The following is a 20434-nucleotide window of genomic DNA, read 5'->3' as shown; positions in this document are numbered from 1 at the left end:
AAGATACGGCTAGAACGTCATGGTTTCGCCCCTATGCCACAGGTAGACTACAGGTGAATTGTTTGAAGGGTCCCCCTTGGTTGCCAGCAACAAGCAACCTCCAGCTGAATACCTCATAGGCAGAGATTGGATCGGGTTGGCAGGATAGGAGCCAGGAGGTTTAGCTGTGAGGGGAATGTTTAGAGGAGTCTAAATGTGCTTTTGGAAATGTGGTTTGAAACTCACCATGTAGAAATGTAACTAGGTCTCCAGATTCAAGGCGGGAGGAGAAGCTCAGAGGGTGTTTTAGAGACTATTCTACGAACTGTATTGTTGGAATGTTAATGTCATTTTAAATGCATGTGAAATGTCGATTTCTGTCATGCGGAACTGAGAATTCCTGTAATGTAAGAAAAGTGGAAGAATTCTAGTAAACGTTAAAATATATTCAGTGTAGTGTTCTTCTTGAGTGATGTCACGCTGGATTGCGAACTGAGGAGGATGCAAGCACGAAACGCCATGTTGAGAAGAACGCCTGTTAACGTAAGTCATGCTACCCCTAGGACATAGGTCCAACAAGTTGGTGCTCAGCGGTGGGATTACTTATTCAGTGCTTGCATCCGCTTAGTGGCAGTTTAGCGTGCATCACCACCTACACTGGATTGTTTTGACTGGAGCTTTCTCCAGATTGTTTTCCTAATTGGAGGTTTTTAAAATTGTCCTGTGTATATTTCCTTTCTTGGGAAAGTCTTCCAAGTTAATATTGCTCTCCCCTGAGGCGGAAGCCGGGGGATTCTCTCTCTATCCTTTATTTTTAAAACTTGTACCTGCACTTGTACCAGCTGATATTGTCCGTGCATAGGGCAATGATTAGTTCGATGTATTTTTAAATACATTTTGGGTGGCTAAACCTTGGCGCTTACCTTCTATAAATCATCGCGCGCTGCAAAGCGCGACTGCAGCTTTCATCTCCAACAACGCTGCCCTCTCGGTCGCGATCACGTGACTTCTCCCACCTCACCCGCCATCTTGAGGAGGGAAGGGCTGCGCTCCAGTCTATCCAGCACTCCCCCCCCTTCCCGCCCCCTCGATGTATAAAAGTATAGGCACCTCCCGTCCGCGCAGCGGGCGGGCGCAGCCGGCGCGCCAGAGGCAAGCCCGTCTGCGCCCGTCCGCGCCGGGACCGGGCCTAGGGCCACAACCCCTGCCCAAAAGGTATCAGGAGACTTTAAAACATACACCAGCCATAACCTACATGCGCTTCGACCACTCAATATGGCCAAATGTTCAAAAATCAAACCCTCAGAGATCCATAAGGATACTGCCATCATTTGCCCTCACTGTTATGACACTATCCCATTAATACTTCCCCAAACTAACGGCTCTTCAACCAAACATGATGTAGGTGCTGTCACTTCCATAGCCCTTATAAATGCTCGCTCACTTGGTAAGCATAGGCAGGAAATATTTGATCTGATAACTGATTTTAAACTCGATATACTGTTTATCACCGAAACATGGACAGATGATACTTCACAGCCAGACTTGGTCATCGCTGTTCCAGAGGGATTTAAAGCCTACTGTCAGGACAGGCCTAAACAAAGAGGGGGTGGGCTGGCCATAATTGTGAGAGATTCATATCCTGTCAGAACGACATCTATGCCATCCACTTCCTGTGAGGCCATGCAATTTGCTATCAACATTTCCCCCCTGTTTAATTTCAAGGGTATACTAATATATCGTCCTCCAGGATCAAAGACGACCTTCCTGTCCAACATAAACACCATGATGGAATCTGTAGCCACAGAAAGTAGCTTCACGGTTCTAGGTGACCTGAACTTTCACTTAGATCTAGGTCACCTTACCGATTCTGCCGCCCTCATCTCTGATCTAGGTACCCTAGGGCTAAAACAACTTGTCACATCCTCTACCCATCAAGCAGGCCACATTTTAGACCCCATCTTTTCTAACCTTGAAGGACTGCAAATCACCAATATTTTGCCTATGCCTTGGACCGACCACTCTGCAATTTTTGCAAATATAGCCACCAATAATCACTGTAATAATAATCCTCAACCTATACCTAAACAATCTTTTAAAGATTGGAAAAATATAAATCAAGAAGATTTGAAGCTCATACTAGAACAAACCCACCCAGTGTTCGCCTCAGACCCCAATTTAGCGCTCCAGCAATTATACGACTGGATGGGCCAGGCAATACACCAATCAGCCCCTTCTAAAGAACACTCTAGTAATAGAGCTAAACCCACCGCACCTTGGTACAATGACAAACTAAGGACACAAAAACAGATAAATCGTAGCAAGGAAAGAACTTGGACAAAAGACTATGATACTAGTAGTAAATCTGTCTATAAGGAATCCTTAGCACTATACAAAAACATGATAGCGGAAGCAAAAAAAGAATACTATAGTGATCAAATTGAGAAAGCAAAGAACTCCAGCAAACAACTATTCTTAATCACCAAAGCATTATCAGGCAATTCCCCAGACCTCACTCCCCCCCCGTCACAATTTTTGTGTGACTCTCTTGCCTCTTTTTTCTACACTAAAGTAGATGATATCTACCAGGCGTTCTCTTCCAAATCACCTCCGGGTTCAATCTCATCTACCACTCTCCCCCCAGCTAACACGTTCCCTTGCTTCCAACCAGTCATCCCGGACCAAATAAAAAATACATTATCTACCATTAAATCAGGTTCACCCCTGGACCCCTGCCCTTTATCTGTACTTAGACCAGTAATGGATGCCATTATACCGGCACTCACGCAGGTTTGCAATTTAATATTGCTGTCGGGCAATTATCCGGACCCTCTCAAAAACACTTTACTGAAACCTCTGCTAAAAAAACCCTCACTGGACAAAAGTGAGTTAAAAAACTATCGACCAATTGCTAGTCTACCCTTCATGGCAAAGATGATTGAAAAAATCATGAATACCCAGATTTCCGAGTTTATTGAAAAACATCAGCTTCTCGACAACACGCAGTTTGGGTTTAGAAAACATCACGGGACAGAGACAGCCTTGATCAAAGCCGCTGATGATATCAGGGTCATCAGGGACCAGGGTGGCACTGCCATACTGGTTCTGCTAGATTTATCAGCGGCTTTCGACACGGTCGACCACAACACCTTGGTCGACCGTGTCCAAGGACTTGGCATCTGCCACACTGCCAAAAACCTAATAGCGTCCTTCCTAGCCAAAAGAACGCAGGCTGTCATTCTGGGACCCTTTCAATCAGCTCAACTCTCTGCTCCCTGCGGAGTTCCTCAAGGCTCATCCCTGAGTCCGACACTTTTCAACATCTATGTGTCGGACCTTGCTAAGACCATCAAAGCACATGGGATGAGCCTAACCTCTTACGCCGACGACACCCAACTAGTGTTGGCGATTAAAGGCGACGGAGAGCAAGTAGCTGAAAAATTTAAGAAAGGGCTCCTAGATATAGGAGACTGGATGGCTACAAACTGCCTAAAGCTAAACTCGGAAAAAACCGAGGTACTCATCTTCGGTCCACTCTCTCCAGCCTGGTCCACCTGTTGGTGGCCAGAGACCTTCGGTACTCCTCCTACGCCCACCTCGAAGGTTAGGAACCTTGGGGTCATCTTTGATGATGGACTAAATTTCATGAACCACGCCAACAAAACAGTATCAACAGCACACTTGAAGTTAAAAATGATCCGGAAAATACGCCCTTTTCTCCCTGACTCTGCCATTAAGACACTGGTTTCTGCCCTGGTCCTCTCATCCCTGGACTATTGCAATGGGCTATTCCTCAATGCTCAAACCAGAGTAATTGCAAAACTTCAAACAATACAAAATGCGGCAGCTCGCCTTCTTACCGGCAAAACAAAGTTTGAACCCATTTCCAAAAACATAAAAGATCTTCATTGGCTTACTGTGCAAAAAAGAATTCATTTCAAATCACTCTGCATAGTATTTAAAACAATCAATAATCAAGGACCACATTTTCTAAGAGACCAATTACAATCTTACAAACCCACAAGAGCTTTACGATCAGCCACTCTTAGCCAACTGGTCGTCCCTCGCACCAAAACAGTTACCTGGGGTGACCGACGCTTTTTGGTGGCGGCCCCCAGACTCTGGAACACCTTGCCCCTTAACATCAGACAAAGTGTTACACTGCTTCAGTTCCGCAAACTCTTGAAAACCTGGCTGTTCTCTCATTAACCTCTTTTTCTTTTCTTCCCTCACATCTGTTCAATTAACTGGTTTACCCCCTCACATTTCCTTAGTCAATATTGGTTTTTAGCGCCAAGACGCCTACGGGTATATGCAGCGCTTTACAAATATTAAAAATAAAATAAATAAATAAATAAATAAAAAAAAAAATAAAGTTCTTGTTGACTGTGTTGGGGTCCCATCTGGTAGGATGGAATTCGAATTGGGTAGGCTGGAGGAGTATACAGTGGCCCAATTGAAGGAATTCTGCCAGGGACGGGAGGTATTCTTTAAGCAGGGGGCGAAGAAAACAGAGCTCCAAGCAAGCTTAAGAGCCTGGGTTATGGCCCACCCTAGCGGGAAACGGGAGGAAGAACCAGGACTAGACCTCCTAGAAGAACCGGAAGTCCTTTTTCCCCCTGGGAGCGGTAATATGGACGTTGGGTCCAGGGCCCCATCAAGAGTGGGAAGTAGCGCCTCAGGGGGGAGCTTGTCCTCTGCTGACCTAGTTGACCGAAGGGAAGAGAGGCAGCTTAGAATGGATCTGGCCCGGTTGGAAAAGGAGAGGGAGGAGAGGAGGTTCCTCCATGAGCTCCACTTAAAAGAGTTAGAGCTCAAAGCCCTTCAACTTGGAACCCCCAGCAGTCCTAATGGTGGGAGCATACCGAGAGAAATCCCGAGAGAGTCCAGGCCCTACTTGCCCAAAGATGTAGTTGCTAGCTATGGTATAGGGGATGACATTGTAAAATGGCTGGATGCCTATGAGGTTTCTCTAAGACCCCATGGGGTCCCCGAAGCTCAGTGGGGGGGTGGCCTGTATAGGTATATGCCTCCGGTGGGGAGGGATGCCTTGTTAGCGCTAGAACAGCCAGACCAGACCAGGTACCCCGTCATGAAGGTAGCCCTAGTGAGGAAATTTGGGCTGACCCCTGAAAAATTCAGGCAGAGGTTTCGGGGCAGTCAGAAGTTGTCCACCCAGAATTGGGTGGACTTCTTGGACTATGCTAGGAAGGCCTTAGAGGGCTGGGTGCAGGGCAGTGATGTCAAGGACTATGAGGGACTGTACAATTTAATTTTAAAGGAGCACCTCCTTGAGAAAAGTTTTCCAGAGCTGCGTCAGCACCTGGTAGACAGCAAGCTAACTAATCCCAGGAAGCTTGCAGAGGAGGCGAATATCTGGGCGAGTACCCGGGTATCCTCAAAAGGGACTGGAGGGAATTTCCAAGGGGCTGGACAGGGCACCCCCCAGAAGAAAGAGGGGGGAGACAAAAAGAGGGAGTTCTCTAAAGGCCCCCAAAAGAGTTCACAAGGGAGGGGAGTAGGATTCCCCCCTAAGGTTGGCCCCCACAAACCCCCTTATCCTGACCGTGGTCAGCAGCCTAGGGTTGTCCGATGTTATGAGTGTGGTGAGGTTGGGCACTATAAGGGGGATGCCAAGTGTCCCAAGAGACCACACCCTCCCATTGGAGGAAAGACCCCTGGGGTGGCGAGTGTAGTGCTTGGGGAGGAGTTGCCCCTAGATAAGGGAGGTGAGTGGGCAGGGCTAACCCTAGTGTCCTTAGGGGATTGTGAGATGGTTCCTAAGACCCAGATGCCCTCGAATACTACTAAGTACAGGCAATGGGTCACCATCAATGCCCGGAGGGTGGAGGCTCTGAGGGACACAGGAGCCAGCATGACTATGGTAAGGAGTCAGCTGGTGTCCCCAGAGCAGGTGGTTCCCAATGTAGTCCACCCGGTTGTGATGGCTGACAACTGAGAGGGTCACTATCCGGTGGCCCAGGTTCCCTTTGAGTGGGGAGGGGTTGCGGGTCCTCTACGAGTTGCGATCAGCCCTGCCATGCCGGTCGACTGCCTGTTGGGAAACGACCTTGAACACTCGGCGTGGAAGGAGGTTGAGTTCAGGGCCCACATGGAAATGTTGGGGACCCCTGAATGGACGTGTTCCAACACCCGGTCCGGGACTGCCCGAAGAGGGAGTACACCGAGGTTGGAGTCTGGGACAAGGGCCCAACCAGCTGCCGGAAAGGGTAAACGGGGACGGGGGAAGCCTGCCCCGGCATCTGACCCTCCAAAGGTGGATGGGGCAACTGAAGTGGTCCCGGAGTCTACGGAGGGGGATGTAACTTCCCTGGAGGGCTTACCGACTCCTGCAGATTGGCAGGTGGAGGGAGGACCTACTAGGGAAGAGTTTTGTCGGGCCCAGAAGGAGTGCCCTACCCTTGAGGGTTTACGGCGGCAGGCCGAAGCCCAGGCAGCGGGTAACGATTCGGGGAACTTCCACATATACTGGGAAGATGGACTCCTCTATAGCGAACCCAAGGCTCCGGTGCATGGTTCATCCCGGGCCTTGGTAGTTCCCCAGCGTTACCGAGCCTTCCTATTGGGACTGGCTCACGAAATACCCTTGGCAGGACACTTGGGACAAGACAAGACCTTTGCTCGACTTGTCCCTCATTTTTACTGGCCTCAGATGAGGATTGCGTCCGATACTTTTTGTAGGACGTGTGTAACCTGCCAAGCTAGTGGGAAGACAGGGGTGAAGCTGAAGGCTCCCCTGGAACCACTGCCTGTCGTTGGTACCCCCTTTGAAAGGGTGGGCATCGACATTGTCGGGCCATTGGATCCACCAACGTCGGCCGGTCACAGGTTTATCCTGGTTCTGGTGGATCATGCCATACGGTACCCAGAGGCTATCCCTCTGAGGACCATTACTGCAGCTGCGGTGGCACGGGCCCTTATGGGAATTTTTACCCGGATGGGATTCCCCAAGGAAGTGGTGTCGGACAGAGGTACCAACTTCATGTCGGCCTACATGCGGGCCATGTGGAAAGAGTGTGGAGTTACTTACCGGTTCTCCACTCCTTATCACCCCCAGACTAATGGTCTGGTGGAAAGGTTTAACAAAACCTTAAAGGGCATGATCCGGAGTCTGCCCAAGAGCCTGCTGAGGAAATGGGACGTCCTCCTACCTTGTCTGCTGTTTTCGTACAGGGAGGTACCACAGAAGGGAGTGGGCTTCAGCCCCTTCGAGCTGTTGTACGGGCACCCCGTGCGTGGACCCCTCAGCCTGGTGAAGGATGGATGGGAAAAGACTCCCAGAAAACTTCCCCCGGATGTGGTGAGCTACATGCTGGCCTTTCGTAGCCAAATGGCTAGGTTGTGGAAGCAAGCTTCTGAAAACCTAGAAGCCAGCCAGACGGTCATGAAGGAATGGTATGACCAAAATGCTCACCCGGTGGAGCTGGAGCCTGGCCAGAAGGTGTGGGTGATGGAACCTGGAGAGCTTAGCGCCCTCCAGGATCGCTGGTCAGGTCCCTTTGAGGTGGCTGAGAAAAAGGGCAAGGTTACCTACGTGGTAGATCTTAAGACCCCCAGGCAGCCCCATCGGGTGCTCCATGTCAACCGCCTCAAGCCTCACCAAGAGAGACCCAAGGTCACGTTAATGATGGTGACTGATGGGTCAGAGGAAGAGGAAAGTGAACCTCTTCCCGATCTGTTTGCGTCCCAAGAGAAGGATGGATCGGTGAAGGGAGTGATCCTTTCACCGTCACTAACTCCTGAACAACGGAAGGACTGTCGCCAGGTACTGGAGCAGTTTGCTTCCTTGTTCTCCCTTATCCCGGGGAGGACTCATCTGTGTGCCCATGACGTGGACACAGGGGACAGCCCACCTGTGAAGTCCAAGTCCTACAGACTGTCGGATAAGGTGAAGGCTAGCATCCATGGGGAAGTTACCAAGATGCTAGAGCTAGGAGTGATTGAGCCTTCAAGTAGTCCCTGGTCCAGTCCGGTGGTACTGGTACCCAAAGCTGCCCCACCGGGCACTACCCCAGAACTCCGGTTCTGTGTGGATTACAGGGGACTGAATTTGGTGACTAAGACAGATGCTCATCCTATCCCGAGGGCGGATGAGCTCATTGACCGGTTGGGAGCTGCCCAATATCTCAGTACCTTTGACCTTACCTCCGGGTACTGGCAGATTTCCCTGACGGATGGAGCCAAGGAAAGGTCAGCCTTCTCCACACCTGAGGGTCACTACCAGTTCTGTGTGATGCCCTTTGGGCTCAAGAACGCCCCTGCTACGTTCCAGCGATTGGTGAACCAGGTCCTCTCTGGTATGGAAGCCTTTTCAGTTGCGTACCTGGATGACATTGCTGTCTTCAGCCGTAGCTGGGAGGACCATCTGTGTCACCTTCAGGCTGTTCTTCAGGCTTTGCAGCAGGCAGGTCTGACGATCAAAGCCAGTAAGTGCCAGATCGGGCAGAGGTCGGTAGTGTACCTCGGTCACTTGGTGGGTCGGGGCAAGGTGCAACCCCTCCAGGCCAAGATCGAAACCATCATGGCCTGGGAACCCCCAAGACACAGACAGAGGTCCGGGCCTTCTTGGGCCTCACTGGTTACTACCGACGCTTTGTCAAGGGATACGGTACCATCGTGGCCCCCTTGACTGAGCTCACTTCCAAAAAGCACCCTCGACGGGTACTCTGGACCGAGGGATGTCAACACGCTTTTGACACCTTGAAAAAGGCCATGTGTGCGGCACCTGTTCTCAGGGCCCCTGACTTTGCCAAGGAGTTCATTGTCCAGACAGACGCGTCGGAGCACGGTATTGGGGCAGTGCTGTCGCAACTCAATGACGAGGGTCTAGACCAACCGGTGGTTTTCCTATCTAGGAGACTACTCCCCCGGGAACAGAGGTGGAGTGCAATTGAGAGGGAGGCTTTTGCGGTGGTATGGGCCCTGAAGAAGCTGCGGCCATACCTGTTTGGCTCGCACTTCCTGGTTCAGACCGACCACCGGCCCCTCAGGTGGCTGATGCAAATGAGGGGCGAGAATCCCAAGCTGTTGAGGTGGTCCATTTCCCTACAGGGGGTGGACTTTAGGGTGGAACATCGCCCAGGAGTGGATCACGCCAATGCTGACGGTCTCTCCAGGTATTTCCGCCTTAGTGAAGAGGACTCCCAAGGGGTTGGGTAGCTCTCCCCACTTTCAGCTGGGGGGGACGCGTGTTAGACCTGTCAGCCCTTTGGCAGTTCCCTCCTCATTTTATTATTTTTGTCCCTTGTCCCCTTTTCATTTTTTCTGTCTACTAAACTTTTTAGGTGCTGATGTAGAGGTTCTGGGCGCCTTTTCATCATCACTTGAGGGAAAGGCGCAAGGTGCTCCTCTGAGGAAAATAGATGAGGAAGGTAGGATTCACAAAATGGTGGCTCCAACTGTCACCTCAGCACCCGGGCCATGACTGCCATGGGAGGTTCCAGAACCTTCTGGACCCCTCTGGCAAGTCCAGCCCAAGGTGATAAATAGAGGTGGCAGGAGGGCGGCCATTTTAGGATCAAGTTGGGCTGTGGAGTAGTCAGGAGTGAGGCACCTGAGTGGAGAGGTGGTTGCGCTGGACTGGGAGTGGACAGATCCTAGGGTCTGCGCGAAGCTGACACCACCCTCTACCATTTGACCAGTCCCTGAACTCAGCCAACGACCCTGGGAGGCATTGTTTTCTGGTCAAGGGTCCCTAGCGTAATCTGAATGCCTGAAGAGGAATCCCGGGGAAGAATTGCCGTTGGGACTGCCTTGACCTCCATGGTTGTCATTTGGGAATCTGACCTCCCCCAGTGGCGATAACGACGGCACACCATCGTGGGCTTTAGGGCAGGGAGTTGTGCTAAATACTCACCGGGCTAGTGGATCTGCTCATCTGGTTTACTGTGAGCCATGCCCCTTAATCTCTGCCTACAAGCACTGGCCCCGATCTAAGATCCTCACCTCCGTGGATCCGAGGTGTGGGCCTATCTGCGGGTCCCCGGTGGAGGCCTGAGGGAGCAGTGGAGTCTGGTGGGGTGCTGGGACTCTCCGGTGTGGCCTGCATCCATCGCGCGCGTCAGCTGTGTGAAGAGCTGTCAACGCGCCGATCATCTGTCTGGAGAAGCGGCGGCCAGGAAGCCGAGTCGGGGCTGGCCTGGAAGCTGACACCCGGGTCACGTGAGCCGGGCCATCAAGGAAGTGCCGCCCCTCCCAGCAGCCGTGAGACGAGGCCGCACCCCCCACGAGTCGCGCTGCGTTCGGCAGCGGCGGAAGTGCCTGACGGAGACAGGGCTGCGCTCCCGCAAGTCGCGCTGCGGTCGGCAGTGGCGGGAGCGCCTGACAGAGTGAGAAAAGCCGGGAAGTGCCCAAGAAGAATTTGATCGGTGAAGCTCACCTCACGGGAAATCCCTTGAGGGTGGGGGGTAGTCTATAAGTGTTTCTTCCTTAACCCCAGTCAGAAAGCCCCCCTTGCTGTGGAGACTAACAAGCCCCGCTGCCGGAGGAGGACCTCAAGTCTATGAAGTAAGCTGGGCCTTGGAGGGGCGGGGAGCCTGGATTTTGACTAAGGGGACGGGAGCGCGGAAGTATCCTTACGCGAGACTAAACTCTGGGGAGTACAGATCTCCAGTGCTGAGAACAACCGTCTCCAGTCCAGTAAAAACAGGGACTTTAAGATACGGCTAGAACGTCATGGTTTCGCCCCTATGCCACAGGTAGACTACAGGTGAATTGTTTGAAGGGTCCCCCTTGGTTGCCAGCAACAAGCAACCTCCAGCTGAATACCTCATAGGCAAAGATTGGATCGGGTTGGCAGGATAGGAGCCAGGAGGTTTAGCTGTGAGGGGAATGTTTAGAGGAGTCTAAATGTGCTTTTGGAAATGTGGTTTGAAACTCACCATGTAGAAATGTAACTAGGTCTCCAGATTCAAGGCGGGAGGAGAAGCTCAGAGGGTGTTTTAGAGACTATTCTACGAACTGTATTGTTGGAATATTAATGTCATTTTAAATGCATGTGAAATGTCGATTTCTGTCATGCGGAACTGAGAATTCCTGTAATGTAAGAAAAGTGGAAGAATTCTAGTAAACGTTAAAATATATTCAGTGTAGTGTTCTTCTTGAGTGATGTCACGCTGGATTGCGAACTGAGGAGGATGCAAGCACGAAACGCCATGTTGAGAAGAACGCCTGTTAACGTAAGTCATGCTACCCCTAGGACATAGGTCCAACACCCAGCAAGGCTTGGCAGTGGACACTGTAAAACGTTATTTGCAAGCCCTTTCGGTCATTCTACATTTGCTGGATGAACCATCCTTGTTTAAATCATCTGTTGTGAATGGGGTTTATCAAAGGTGTGGCACACATTCCCTGGGAAACCATTTGTCATGCCGCAGCAGGACCTTAACTTGTTCTTAACATTCATCATGTGTTTGCCAGACAAGCATGGTGCTGGGCGTTCGAATGGCTTTCCTGTCAAGAGATATGACTTTCGTCATGTTGATTTGTCGATCACTCCACCAGCGTTCTTTGCTTCCCTTCACCCCTCCAAAGAGAAAGAGAGGCTCCCTCAGTTGGAGGGCTTTAAGCTTTTACTTTAATTATACCAAGGACCATCGAGTACACAGTAAATGTTTTGTGGGGTTTTCTGGACCAAAGAAAGGAAAGACTGTGCAGAAGAGAACCCTGTTTAGGTGGAGAGTCCTCTGTATTAAGATCTGCTACGCACTGACCAAGAAGCAGCCCTTGGATATTCTGAGAGCGCATTCCCCAGGGCTAAGGCTACTTTGAAGCAAGGAGTGCCTGTCCTTGATAACTGCCAGGCCGCGACATGGGAATCTGTGCTTACATTTATGAAGCTCTACTGCCTGGACAGGCAGATCTGGCAGGAAGGACACTTCACTCACTCAATTCTGCAAGACTTTTGGTCTGAGCCCACACCACAAATCCTCCACTTTATGGCATCTATTCTAAAATCTGCTGTTAAAAGTATTCATCACATCAGCAGAACAAATTACTTAACATCGGTAATGCTCTTTATGGTGGATAATCTAACCACAGATTCCTCACTGCCTTCCCACCTCCCATTCTATGGAGTGTTCTTTTGTAACACTTAAAGAGGTCCCAAGTTAGTACTCAGCACACTGGTACCAATAATTGTTCACACTCTGTGTCTAAGGATGCAGAAGTGTAAAAGAGAAGAAACTGATGTTAGCGCACACGGGTCGCACCTATATGCACCTCTGCTCCATCACATTTGGGGCAGTATGGAGTTAGCACAGAACTGCAGGACAGGGCAGGAGCACTGCTGTAAACTTCTCCTGATCAAGGGCCTGATTTAGATCTCGGCAGATCCGGTCCCACCATCACTTTTTCGAAGGTTTTCTCCGACTGACGACTTGGTGGTCTGCCCCACCTCCCCCCGGATTTAGATGTTGGCGTGTCAATGGGCGAAAGACCGCCACAGTCCTGTTGCCTCCGCCAGGAATCTTCTCCCGCATTGACAGCGCCGCAGCCAGAAGCACCTGGGGTGGGACTCTAGCCAAGATTCTCACGAGCTGATTATGATGTGTCTTTTCGCCGAGGAAACTGTGGCGAGTTGTCGGAAAGGAAGGTGATGAAAACATACCTTTTTGTTTCTGTCTTGAACCTTATTGTCCAAGTCCTTCCTGTGCTGCTGCTACTTCACCACGACAATCAGCAACCCCGTTATTGCCGAAATCTAGGGTAGGCTTCAGTGTCACTTGTCTCACTGTGAATCGTATGTTAACATTTGCTTTCACCTTGTGTATTTTAACATTGCTCTAGCATGCAATTTGTGTATGTGTCATGCAGATGTGTGCAGCTTCCAACTAATATGTGTTTTAAAATAATGATAGGTAGCACTTATCTGTCACCACACCACCATGAACCTCACTCTATCAGGACTCTGCCACCAGGACACCACTAACATATAAATTGGGTTGGCGCAATCCCGCCAGCCTGGTGGCGACAGAGTACTGTTAGCCATCAGCAGAAAGACTGCCGCTGCGGCAGTGTTCTCTCTATTGCAGCAACATCTAAATACAGCAGACGGACTGCCGTCAGCACGACGGAGTACGGTAGTCCCACCAAGATCTAAATCAGGCCCCAAGTCTGGCACCTGGAGGGTTATTCTAAGGTGAGGAATCTGTGGCTAGATAGAGTATCCAATTGAAAGAGCATTACCAAAGGTAAGTGCCTTTTTTCTGTAAAGTTTAATGGCAACTCTTAAATAGGTTGCCCAAGTCCTGATTAAGACTTACTTCATTGTTCTGCAAAATAACGGGTTACCTAAGAAATAAATGTCAATTAATTTTTAAATAGGTTTTGTATCGACTTGAAGCCAACTGGATCAAACAACATTGCACTCCACCTTAATCCTCGCGTGAAATCAAGAACGTTTGTGAGAAACTCGTTCATAAATGACAGCTGGGGAGAAGAAGAGAACAAACTTGAAGATTTTCCTTTCTGCTCCGACATGTATTTTGAGGTAAGGTTATGTCAAAAAATACATGAAGATTGACGTCAGATCACGGATTAAAAAAAGAAGCTGAAATTCATAATAGCGTAAACTTGCTTTTTCGCGTAGTGCATCTGAGGAATTGACTGCTTTTCAAAAATACTTCAATTCAAGTCTCTTGAAATTTGGAGCCCTCTTTTCAAATGTTTTTGTTTTGTCCTATTACACTTAGCGAGACTCGCATCTATTGCAAAATAATGGGGGGCTTATTTATGGGCCCTTGCGCTATATTTACAAAGTGACGCATCTAGGTAGATGCGTCACTTTGTAAACCCCTGTGCCACATTATACCTGCGCCAGGTATAATTTATGCGGGGGCTTTCCAACGTAAGAAAGGGTCGTAGAAGTGACGCAATGAAATCTACAAGACTTCACTGCACCACTTTTAGGACGCAAATGCGTCAGTATCTTACGCCTGCCTCATGGCAAACACAAGACTGACGCAGTCAGATTAATGCGTCATTTTTGCGCCATCTGATACGTCAGAAATACTGACTTATCTGTAACTCCTTGTGAAATGATGCGTCATACTGTAAATATGACGCCTCATTGATGTCGTGAGGAGGGCGCAATGAAAAGTGACACATCGCTGTTTTCTTGTAGCGATGCATCACTTTTCATAAACGAGGCCCTGGGTATTCTATAACTTATTGGTTTACAGTCTCGAAGGAATCTAAAGGTCTGGGATGGTTTCAACATATTTGCTCTTCCAAACATTAACGGATTTGTGAACTGGTTCCAAAACCTCATTTGTGAATACCAATTATGGGGTTATAAGGGCAAAGTGAACACACCCCAAAACCAGGCGCACAAGGGCACACCACAGATGGTTGAAAAATACTTTTTCCTCATAATTAAATGGTACAAATACAAAAAAAGGTTGTCTAATCATAAACCTCTCAAGAAGAGTTTTTTAAGTAGCAAAAAGAATCACCCATGTGACGTGGTTCATGGACCACATTGTCCGGGTGACAGATCAGTACACCAATGTAAGCCATTCAGTTGGCAAACAGGTTGAAGAATCCCTTCCTGGTCTACACACCTGTATGAATTGAAATTGAGCCTACCAGAAATGATGCATAGTGAAATTTAAAGGAGTTGTTAAAATATACCCTTACAAAACACAACATAGCCATTGAAAAAATGTACAACAAGGGACTTTAAGGTTAGGTTACAAAAACGAAACAACATTGAAATTGGCACGTTTAGTAAGTTATGTGACTATAAAGCCCCAACCACCACAATATAATAGTCAGACGACATCATCATTTGTATAAGCTGTTACATGGATGAGCACAAATATGTCCTATTTTTATTCTATAATATTTTTCTCTAACATTTTAATAAGACCGCACCACATCTGCTGCCTTCCATATGTTTCGCTCTGTTAATTAATCGTCTAAGATCTCATTATTAAAATCAAGGTAACAGGCTATACAGTGTTGATATCGTATCGTGCAAGGATCCATGTTTTGTGGAATGGTACAACCACAGTTCTATTCATTTTTAGGTTCAGTCCAAAATTGTTGCTTGATTTGTTCTTACCAAATGCGAAATGGTATCTACACAAAATTAACACAAAATCAAGTCACACTGTCACTGATTGCATTCTGTTCTATTACTTCCAGTATTAATCAATTTCAAGTGTTTTTTCCTCCTAGTCTTTACTGATTTAGTGTGCACTTTGAAGTCAGCATCTTACTTGGATGACCCTATTGTGGGCCATATTTTTCAAACACCTACTTTCAGAGGCAGAACAGCCTCTCTGAATTGTTACCTATAAAAGGGATCAGTTTCTCCCCTCTTAAAAAACGTTACCCCTGTGATCTCAGTACATTTTGTTCGACTACTAGCTTGCTTTTTCCCAAAAATATTTTTGAGAAGGCATTAAAGAAACAGCCACTAGTTCATATTTTCTATCATCCTCTGTTAATACCTTTGCATATGACCTTTGCACTACAAACCGCCCTAAGACTGCTATTCTTACATTGGTGGATATCAATCTTTGAGTTACTGATAATAGAGATAACTATAAGCCAAAACATTGGAAGCGCACTTAGACCTAGTTATCAGAACACTATAAATGTATCCTGATGAATGGGTTTAGATAAGCCACTGTAGAAAGAATGGCAACCCTGTTGGTGTCTCACTTGACCAGGCTTTATTTGTGGAGCAACAGGTAATTGATGCAACTGTAATTATTATTGTGTACTAGTGTGTAGCTTGCAGCCATTACTTAACAAAGCAATGGAAATAATGTAAGCATTTCAGTATTATTGCATTGCACTGTTCACTGGCATCATAAGGTCTCTTTAGAGATTACAGAAGATTCAAAGCTCTGTTTACAATACAAAGACACCTTAGAAGAACCACATTTATCCAACCTTAAAACAATTATGGTGGTTGAAGACTGAGAAGATAATTAAATTCAAGACAGCTGAATTACTCTTAACGAACCTTGGTCTTACTGTTCAACCTGTGCAACATCTGTACCCTAGCGCCTCCGAAGGGACCTTTGTCTGGCCCAGACTGTGACTATTTTGCCATTGGAAGTTTTCCGCTTTTCATATATTTTTTTAGATCAATAGATATCAAATTAGATTCGCTATCATCACCTGCCATTTGAAAATTACCATGTCCCAATTCCAAGAGGTTGACCTGATCGAATAGTAGGATGAGCTGCCTCGCAAAATAATGTTGACTGAATTTTTCCTGCTAGTTCCTCGATCATGCTCCTTGGGTTCATGATGTGCTCCCACAGACTCCCAATGCCATGAAAGTGTGAGAGCCACAGATGTTTCACGGTAGGGTGCATCATGTAATGGGGCCCATCGTTAACCTCATTCTCTAGTTTCACTAACCACTCATACTGCTCGGATCCTCAGATCATGAAAAAATGGCCAATGGAAGAAAATGCTTCCTCAGCTAATCTGTTTTGAATATTTGTTTTTCTTTATCATCCTTGGGTCCTCTGTGGATATGGTCCACTGGTAATTTGCAAACAGATAGTCCAAAAGAAAAAAATGATTAACCCCTAAAAGCCCACCAAAACATTTGTTTCACAAAACCTCAAAAACTCTGCTACGTATTTATTCCAAACCAAAACAAACCTATGCTGTATAAAATTCTGTCTCGTGACAGGTTTGGTTTTAGCCCATACTACAGTTTTTGCTGTAGCTTAGATGAAAACCTCGCTGATATGTCCCACATTTTAAGCAAAGAACTTGAGCTCAGTGGGTCACACGCCTGCCAAAGTTTATGCAGATTTTCCATGACTGAGGTATAATTATTAGCAAAAATGGCAAGCATTGGCAAATGGCAATTGGTCTTGCTGTGCCAGTGCTTGTTGGTTGCAGCTATTTGCTTTGCTAACCATTGCTATGTACTTATTCAGTCTTCTACGAAGGAAAGTGAATGATTCTAAAGCAGTCTTCTCCAGCAGCAGGTCTCCCAGTGTAGCCCAGGTGAGCCAAGTGAACACTTTTTTAGTAGTATATTTAAGTTTATTATGATGTATGTCCATTAAACAGGTAAAAATACAGTACCATATATATACAGTAAGGACAGTAGAAATTATCATACAATACAACAAAGTTGAAATTAATAGAATATCCTAAACTAAATTTCTATGAATAATAAAAAAATTGAAATTGTGCGATTCCGGCTTAGACATCAAAGAACTGCTTGTTAGCCAAAAGTGCAATTGCCTCATAGCTTGACCGTATATGATACTCTACTTCTCTAGTTGTACTCTATGATCTTCTCAGGCACCCATTAGGGGAAGAAGACATAGTGAGTGATATATGGGTTGGTGCTGTAATGATGCTTGTATCAATCAGGATAGGAACCAATCAAAATACAGTATTTTGGCAGCACACAGTGTGTCGTATTGTATTGAAGTTCCAATAACGCTGCCATCTTCTGCACCAAGTCTGTCGTTGGCTGATCTTGCTACCCTTGAAAGGTGAAGTGCACCAAGGCAGTAACAGGGTTATCCAATTGGAATGCAATATTATCTCGGGTCCTATGACAGCAGTAGTAAATGGAACAACCAACTACCAAATAGCCAGTGACATCCTCACGGACATAGAAAATGTGCCTCACAGTTGCTACTCTAACTTAAAAACAGGTAATAGGTTACATTTGCATACTTCGGCTTCATATGGCAAAAGTGACAATGATCAAACAATATTATGCCAATGCTAGCCTTACAATGCAATATAGCAATTTGGTTCAGTATAAAAATATGGCAGCATAACACTGCTTGCTAAAAATATAACAGTATCGTATTACAGAGAGACAGAAATGCAAAATAGCACAGCAGAACCTGAGGGCAGAAATTCAATATAACATAATAATGTAAGAAGGAAATTCAATATAACATAATAATATAGGACAAAAATTCACCATAACATAATTATGTAGGACAGAAGTCCAAGCGTGATTCAGATAAGAAACAAATGGACATCTTGGGTCAGAGTTGGGAGGGCTGAGGGGAGGGGGTTAAGCCTCCAGAGTGCACACAGCTGCACAATGATAACCAAAGTCAAGGAGGGGCGGAAGAGGGTACAAGGTTGGATTTATGAGACACACTCACCTGAAAAGCGCAAGTGGCGTACTGTAGCCCTAACAGCTAGCCACCAAGCCAGAGAGAGTACTTGAGTTTGTCACTGAGGCTCGGTGCCACAGAGCAGGTCCATTTACCAGAGGATGTAGAAGTTGCTACACAACTCCTATCTCCCATGGACCGCCAGCAAAAGAGCTTTGGTTACTATTTTAAACAAGCATTGAAAATGCAATAGGTTTTGCCCTCGTTTAAGTTAAAGCAATACTGTTTGTAATTAGGTGGCTTTTTAGCTTTGCTTTTATAAGTGTCTTTCAAATTTTCATGTACATAACATGCATATGTATGCATATATGTATAAGTATATGTATGCATGCAGTTATATTTGTATTTATAAAGATATACAGATATACATATATGTTTATGTATGTATGTGTATATATACACATACAAATATATAAATGCATATATATACATATAAATATATATGTGGAAAGGATTTTCCTGTGTTGAACCCCCAAAGAGTGTCCACCAAATTTCAGAGGGTCACAGAAAGGCAGCACACCAACAAGCGAATCCAAGTCATTGCTGAGGTTTGCTCAATTCATTTTTATTTTCTTCTTTTCTTTAGTTGTAAAAAGCAAAGTGCATAGTGCATCAGGTGCAAAAAGAACGACCTACGCGTTTCGGCCAAAGGCCTTCGTCCGGGTCACGTGATAAGCGGTGAAGGGTGTTTAAGAAGGGGTTGGTTGGACCCACCCCCAATTATCCACACACCCAAATTGGTTTAAAAGAAAAAGGTGCAAAAAACAGGGATAGTAACCAACGTAATTGTGCATTCAAGGCATTCTTGAATCTTGAAATTTATAAACATGTAAAGTACTTAGTTACCATTGCATTACGTGTCAAATATATAAATGCTTTTCATTACAACGTAAAATGTGACATAAATGCAAAAAAGAGTATAAACATGTAAAGTACTTCATTACCATTGCATTGTGTGTCAAGTGTATAGATGCTTTTCATTACAACGTAAAACAGGAAGATGGGGATGGAAAGAGGAGAAGGCAGCACAAGATGTTAAAGACTACAAACATTATATGTGTGTAGATATTCGGACTAAGGATGTTTGTTGATTGTAATATAGTATATGTTTGAAAGGCACTTAATTGTAACTTTAAGACTGATGTATTCATTTGATGGTTCAGCCAGATATAGAAATATGATTTAACAAAATTTGAGGTATCACGCAGGTCTTATAATGAGTATTATATTTCATATTTTATATTTAATATTATAAACTTTATCAGGGTCAGATTTTGGTAAAGTACCAATACCTAACAATAAATCATTTGGTGATATCTCCATACAAGAGATCATAAGAGGTGCACCTCATTTTTGAAAATACCTATATTCTAATAAGGAAGAGTGCCACAAGTTTACAAAAAAAAAAATCCAAGGTGTACTACACAAATTCTAATGTTGGTGGTAATGGTTGTGCTCATGCTTTATCTCCTCAAAGGATTAGTAGGGATATGGAATGATATTGAATGGATGATTGAGTTTTCTAACATATAGAACTTATAGTTTCCTAATTACATCATGATGAATTTCATGTCCATTGATTGAAAAAAGTTTATCATAAGAAATTGTGTAATTCAGCATCTCCATTGAGACCCCATGGTTGTTCAGTTCCTTTAAGAATAATCCATTTGGATTCCGCTTGTCTCAGGAGACGATCACGATCCCCCCCTCTGATGTTTTGAGGGATGTGTTCGACTCCGTAGTATTTCAAATTGTCAAAATTACCATCATGTACATTCCAAATATGTTTTGAGATAGCATAAGAGAAGTCTTTGTTCTTAGTAGCTCTCAAATGTTGTAGAATTCTCAGTTTTAGTTTGTTAACAGTACTGCCGATGTATTCTTTTCCACACTCACATTTCAGAACATAGACCACATGTGTGGTTTCACAAGTGATCCTCTCTTTGATGATCTTATATTCGCCAGTCAAGATGTTGATTTTTTGTGTGTTCATACCATGACGGCAAGCTTTGCATTTTGAACACTTGAAGAAGCCCTTTGCAGTTAGCCATTGTATTTTACTTCCACCTTTTTCACACCTTTGGTGGTGGCTGTGAACTAGAATGTCATTCAAAGAAGCGCCTTTTTTGTATGTAATGTTCAAATGGTCTGTTGTTATTTCTTTAAGATCATCATCTTTTCTCAAAACTTTCCAATGGCTTTGAAGTTTATTTCTGATGATGTTACTTGATAAGTTGTATTTGGTGATGTACCTTATTTTGTTAGTATCCAAGTTTTCACTCTGTTCAGAAACAGTACTTTTGGGT

General features: G+C 45.9%; 1 protein-coding gene across 1 annotated transcript in view; it reads left to right on the top strand.

The window, feature by feature from the left end:
• LGALS8 (galectin 8) overlaps window positions 1–20434 on the top strand; it is a 346545-nt gene that overhangs the window by 279474 nt on the left and 46637 nt on the right. The window contains exon 9 of the mRNA XM_085611427.1: window positions 13324–13489. Within this exon, the coding sequence (XP_085467553.1) occupies window positions 13324–13489 (166 nt within the window). The remainder of the gene's footprint in view (window positions 1–13323; window positions 13490–20434) is intronic.

The sequence above is a fragment of the Triturus cristatus genome, chromosome 6 (genome assembly GCF_964204655.1).
Source record: "Triturus cristatus chromosome 6, aTriCri1.1, whole genome shotgun sequence".
Lineage (NCBI taxonomy): Eukaryota > Metazoa > Chordata > Amphibia > Caudata > Salamandridae > Triturus > Triturus cristatus.
Note: the sequence above shows the minus strand (reverse complement) of the source record. Positions and strands in the feature narration are given on the sequence as shown.